We start from the raw sequence: 6,453 nt of genomic DNA, 5'->3' as shown, positions 1-6,453 counted from the left end.
TGTAATGATATGCATGACATCATTACCTGCCAGCTGGGGAGGGAAAGTGGGTGAGCTCCCGTACTGGGACCCTCCCTCTATGTGCATATAAGCAGATGCTGAGATATGCCATTAATTATATAGGACACATCCCTATGCTTTTATTTCTTACTTCTTTCTTTTCCCTTCGTCTTCTTTTTCTTCTTCTTCGTCTTCTTAAAGTAATGGATCTGTGTTTAAGGTGAGAGCTATCTGAGACGGAATACCCAGGTAGCAGCGACTGATAAAGGAGGATTAATTGCAGGTGGTAAAGGAGTGGTGCAGGATAAGTGTACAGCATGAGCCGGGGCATACTGTCACAGTTATAGAGGGGAGAGCGTGTGCCAGGTGTACCTACCTGCGGCCAGGTGTAATCCGCTCCATCTATAGCCAGCAATCAGCAGCAGCCCATCATCATGCAGAAGACTGGCATGTACCTGACTGGTGTGGCCTCGCTCTGCCTGGCACTTGCCCCGGTCATGGCAGTGGACAGAAGCGCCCCTCCCAGTGAGAGCACTGCGGCCCCCAGTCTCCAGATTGTCACCTTTAAGTGGCACCACGTCCAGGCGCCCTACATCATCGCACTATGGATTCTGGTGGCAAGTTTAGCCAAAATTGGTAAGTCACAGTCACTGTGCTGTTTGTGTTACTTTACAGTCTGTTTGCAGATTAATATTGTGTAACCCATATGTGTAGTAAATGAACACAGGTGCCTTTGTTATTGTCAGTGTGTTACACTATGTCCTTGTAGCAATTTCCATTCATTATCACTGCTTTCAAGTTTAGGTAAATGTCCTAATCCTGTATAATGAGTCCCCTTGATTTTGCAGTGTTGCTACTATGCATCCTGTAATGTAAATGGCACTACTGTCATATAGAGCATACCAATACATTAAATCAAATTGATTTTTGGTAGAAGCATCCTATATTCTTTTAACGTAAAGAAGCGCCTGTTACTGTATTCCATCAGAGCATTCCTGCAGATGGGAGCTTATTCTGCATATCTTGAGAGTATATGACAATTTGCAGTATTTAACAGTTTATTTCATTATTCCAGAACAGTGAGATCTCATCTGATACTTTCTGCTACAATTTACATCTCTTTACTGCATTTGTAACATAAGACTATTGATACATCACCTGGCTGATACATATTTAGACCATCAGAAAACTCTCAGTCCTACTATACTAGAGAAGTACAATGGGGGTAATTCCAAGTTGATCGCAGCAGGAAATGTTTTAGCAGTTGGGCAAAACCATGGCCCTCATTCCGAGTCGTTCGCTCGGTAATTTTCATTGCATCGCAGTGAAATTCCGCTTAGTACGCATGCGCAATATTCGCACTGCGACTGCGCCAAGTAATTTTACAATGAAGATAGTATTTTTACTCACGGCTTTTTCTTCGCTCCGGCGATCGTAGTGTGATTGACAGGAAATGGGTGTTACTGGGCGGAAACACGGCGTTTTAGGGGCGTGTGGATAAAAACGCTACCGTTTCCGGAAAAAACGCAGGAGTGGCCGGAGAAACGGGGGAGTGTCTGGGCGAACGCTGGGTGTGTTTATGACGTCAAACCAGGAACGACAAGCACTGAACTGATCGCAGATGCAGAGTAAGTCTGAAGCTACTCTGAAACTGCTAAGTAGTTTGTAATCGCAATATTGCGAATACATCGGTCGCAATTTTAAGAAGCTAAGATACACTCCCAGTAGGCGTAGGCTTAGCGTGAGCAACTCTGCTAAATTCGCCTTGCGAGCGATCAACTCGGAATGAGGGCCTATGTGCACTGCAGGTGTGGCAGATATAACATTTGCAGAGAGAGTTATAGGCCCTACACACTGGCCGATTTTTTGAAAGATATCAACGATCTCGTTCATAAATGAACGAGAACTCGTTCATATCTTTCAGTGTGGAGGCTCCAGCGATGAACGATGCACGGCCCCGCGCTCGTTCATCGCTGGTCCCACGTCGGCTGTACATGCAGGCCTATATGGACGATCTTGTTCATATTTGCCTGCACTTCAATGCAGCCGGGTGACGGGGAGAGTGAAGAAACTTCACTCCCCCCGTCACTGCCCCCCTGCGCCGGGTCGCTCGTCGGCCGTCTCCACCGTCGGGCAGCTCAGCGGCGGGTCAACCAGTGTGTAGGGCCCTTTAGATTTGGGTGGGTTATTTTGTTTCTGTGCAGGGTAAATACTGGCTGCTTTATTTTTATACTGCAATTTAGATTGCAGATTGAACTCACCACACCCAAATCTAACTCTCTCTGCACATGTTATATCTGCCTCACCTGCACTGCACATGGTTTTGCCCAACTGCTAAAACATTTCCTGCTGCGATCGACTTGGAATTACCCCCAATAAGTGGTACAAAAGTACTATGGGCACACAGGGTTGTACTGGGCCGTTGAGGTGCCACCAGGAAATATGGTGGTAGGGCCCACACTTAAGGGGAGTGGACAGCCACCATATACAGACTTGGCCAATCATAATGCCGGGTACACATTACACGGTAAATTGGACGAGTTGTCGTTTTGCGCCAAATTGGAACAACAAATTGTCCACATCGTTTTATGCGTATGCACTATTACGCGCACCTGTATGTCGTTCCTCGCATCTTCTCATCTGCTGTACTGCATTGCAGATGAGAAGATATTTTTAACGATCTTGTACAATTTGTGTAGTGTGTTCACCAAACCAATGGTGTTTTAAAAGTAAACGATATACAGCTGGAGCCCTGCTCATCTATCCCTTTAATAGGATTAATTGAGCCAGTGCTGTCAGACTTAATCCCCTGCTGTAATGACTTAATCCCCTGCTGTATTGTTCTCTCTGTATTGTATTGCAGCTGAGAACAATAGATGAAAGGCTTATGCTAATAAGCCTTGGTGCACCGTGGCACAGCAGAGAAGGCTAGATGAGAGAGGCTCCATCTGTATTGCTAATGATGAAACGACTTGCAGAGAGTGTACACACTATGGGGGTCATTCCGAGTTGTTCGCTCGGTAAAAATCTTCGCATCGCAGCGATTTTCCGCTTAATGCGCATGCGCAATGTCCGCACTGCGACTGCGCCAAGTGAATTTGCTATGCAGTTAGGATTTTTACTCACGGCTTTTTCATCGTTCTGGCGATCGTAATGTGATTGACAGGAAATGGGTGTTACTGGGCGGAAACAGGCCGTTTTATGGGCGTGTGGGGAAAAACGCAGGAGTGGCCGGAGAAACGGAGGAGTGTCTGGCCGAACGCTGGGTGTGTTTGTGACGTCAAACCAGGAACGACAAGCACTGAAATGATCGCAGATGCCGAGTAAGTCTGGAGCTACTCAGAAACTGCTACGAGGTGTGTAATCGCAATATTGCGAAAACATCGTTCGCAATTTTAAGATGCTAAGATTCACTCCCAGTAGGCGGCGGCTTAGCATGAGCAAATCTGCTAAAATCCGCTTGCGAGCGAACAACTCGGAATGACCCCCTATATTTTTTCCTTTGGGGATGAAGGGGAATTGGGATGAGCATTGTATTTTTTGCACGTAGTCTAATGTGTACTCAGCTTTAGAGAGGACATAAAAAGAACATGGCCCCTTTATATAAAGGAGGGGACAGAGGTGTGCCAGGATCACTCATACGGCATGGCAGGTGTGCCAATCTTGGTGTAGTTCTCATAGAAACAAACCATACACCTAAATTCATCCATGATCCTGCTTCACCAAGTTACTAACCTCTAAGGAGGGTTTGGGCCCCCCAGGGATTTCCTTTGAGCACCTGTGGGCCAGTTCAACCCTGTGAACACATAGTCATTGAGAGATGGGTTCAGTACCTCATCCGAATATTGATCTTATCGAGGGTGGATCCCTCTCAGATCCCGGCAGCTCCTCCAACAAATACAGACGTCCTGATTCATAGGTTTGCAGTGCCAGTGTTTGCAGATCTAAGCAATGTTTCTTGGACTGTTGCACTGCGGTCGCATAGCGATTAGTGGCGGCTTTAGCGGCGGTACTGGCAGTGTTTGGGGTGGCAGTTGGTGCGGCTCCTCTATTTGAAATTTGGACTGTGCTGCAGCCCCGCCTCTGGACCCGCCACTGAACTAGCAATCAATTAGCCATGGCGGTTGCAGTGAGGATCGATCACAAAGTGATTAATAGACAGTGTGTGTTTATGGGAGGTAACGAGGGTGGCTTGTCAAACGCAGTGAGTGCGACTCCATTCGCAGTTGTACTGGCCACGGCGTCTTAGTTCTGACAGTCATTCTGAGTAGCCATAGTTCGATGCTGCGATTTATATGCGACCGATGTTGCAGATGGTACATCTTTTGTATCTCAGCTGCGAATTAGGGACACCACCGGTGGGCACCTCTGTACAAATCCCAGTGGATGCTGCATTAGCATATTTTCACAGATCTGAACTATACAGGATTGCAGCCGTGACCCAGAGTCATCTGTACAGCACACCCAACAACACACACCTAATAGTTATACAGACTTTGATTCCATTGCTACACTGGTCCTGTGCACTCTCCTGCTCACTAAAAGGTGAGCGCTTGTGTTATGTTGTTGCACTGGTCCTGTGCACTCTCCTGCTCCCTAAAAGCTGAGCGCTTGTGTTAAGTTGTTGCACTGGTCCTGTGCACTCTCCTGCTCCCTAAAAGCTGAGCGCTTGTGTTAAGTTGTTGCACTGGTCCTGTGCACTCTCCTGCTCCCTAAAAGCTGAGCGCTTGTGTTAAGTTGTTGCACTGGTCCTGTGCACTCTCCTGCTCCCTGGGGGCTGTGTGCTTGGTTTATGTTGTTGCACTGGTCCTGTGCACTCTCCTGCTCCCTAAAAGCTAAGCGCTTGTGTTAAGTTGTTGCACTGGTTCAGCGCATTGTCCTGCTCCCTAAAAGCTGAGCGCTTGTGTTAAGTTGTTGCACTGGTCCTGTGCACTCTCCTGCTCCCTAAAAGCTGAGCACTTGTGTTAAGTTGTTGCACTGGTTCTGCGCATTGTCCTGCTCCCTAAAAGCTGAGCGCTTGTGTTATGTTGTTGTACTGATCCTGTGCACTCTCCTGCTCCCTGGGGGCTGTGTGCTTGGTTTATGTTGTTGCACTGATCCTGTGCACTCTCCTGCTCCCTGGGGGCTGTGTGCTCAGTTTATGTTGTTGCACTGGTCCTGTGCACTCTCCTGCTCCTGGGGGCAGTGTGCTTGGTTTATGTTGTTGCACTGGTCCTGTGCACTCTCCTGCTCCCTAAAAGCTGAGCACTTGTGTTAAGTTGTTGCACTGGTCCTGTGCACTCTCCTGCTCCCTAAAAGCTGAGCACTTGTGTTAAGTTGTTGCACTGGTTCTGCGCATTGTCCTGCTCCCTAAAAGCTGAGCGCTTGTGTTATGTTGTTGTACTGATCCTGTGCACTCTCCTGCTCCCTGGGGGCTGTGTGCTTGGTTTATGTTGTTGCACTGATCCTGTGCACTCTCCTGCTCCCTGGGGGCTGTGTGCTCAGTTTATGTTGTTGCACTGGTCCTGTGCACTCTCCTGCTCCTGGGAGCAGTGTGCTTGGTTTATGTTGTTGCACTGGTCCTGTGCACTCTCCTGCTCCTGGGGGCAGTGTGCTTGGTTTATGTTGTTGCACTGGTCCTGTGCACTCTCCTGCTCCTGGGGGCTGTGTGCTTGGTTTATGTTGTTGTACTGGTCATGTGCACTCTCCTGCTCCCTGGGGGCTGTGTGCTTGGTTTATGTTGTTGCACTGGTCCTGTGCACTCTCCTGCTCCCTGGGGGCTGTGTGCTTGGTTTATGTTGTTGTACTGGTCCTGTGCACTCTCCTGCTCCCGGGGGCTGTGTGCTTGGTTTATGTTGTTGCACTGGTCCTGTGCACTCTTCTGCTCCTGGGGGCTGTGTGCTTGGTTTATGTTGTTTTACTGGTCCCGTGCACTCTCCTGCTCCCTGGGGGCAGTGTGCTTGGTTTATGTTGTTGCACTGGTCCTGTGCACTCTTCTGCTCCTTGGGGGCTGTGTGCTTGGTTTATGTTGTTTTACTGGTCCCGTGCACTCTCCTGCTCCTGGGGGCTGTGTGCTTGGTTTATGTTGTTTTACTGGTCCCGTGCACTCTCCTGCTCCATGGGGGCTGTGTGCTTGGTTTATGTTGTTGCACTGGTCCTGTGCACTCTTCTGCTCCCTGGGGGCTGTGTGCTTGGTTTATATTGTTTTACTGGTCCCGTGCACTCTCCTGCTCCCTGGGGGCTGTGTGCTTGGTTTATGTTGTTGCACTGGTCCTGTGCACTCTTCTGCTCCTGGGGGCTGTGTGCTTGGTTTATGTTGTTTTACTGGTCCCGTGCACTCTCCTGCTCCCTGGGGGCTGTGTGCTTGGTTTATGTTGTTGTACTGGTCCTGTGCACTCTCCTGCTCCTGGGGGCTGTGTGCTTGGTTTATGTTGTTTTACTGGTCCTGTGCACTCTTCTGCTCCCTGGGGGCTG

At 48.8% G+C, this 6,453-nt stretch overlaps 1 protein-coding gene across 1 annotated transcript in view; it reads left to right on the top strand.

Moving 5' to 3' along the window:
- The first annotated feature begins 434 nt into the window (after positions 1-434).
- The window catches only part of SLC9A3 (solute carrier family 9 member A3), a 156,302-nt gene continuing 150,283 nt past the window's right edge, over positions 435-6,453 (top strand). Inside the window, exon 1 of the mRNA XM_063925146.1 lies at positions 435-636. Coding sequence (XP_063781216.1) covers positions 435-636 — 202 coding nt within the window. The remainder of the gene's footprint in view (positions 637-6,453) is intronic.

Source organism: Pseudophryne corroboree, chromosome 5 (assembly GCF_028390025.1).
Source record: "Pseudophryne corroboree isolate aPseCor3 chromosome 5, aPseCor3.hap2, whole genome shotgun sequence".
Classification (NCBI taxonomy): Eukaryota; Metazoa; Chordata; class Amphibia; order Anura; family Myobatrachidae; genus Pseudophryne; species Pseudophryne corroboree.
Note: the sequence above shows the minus strand (reverse complement) of the source record. Positions and strands in the feature narration are given on the sequence as shown.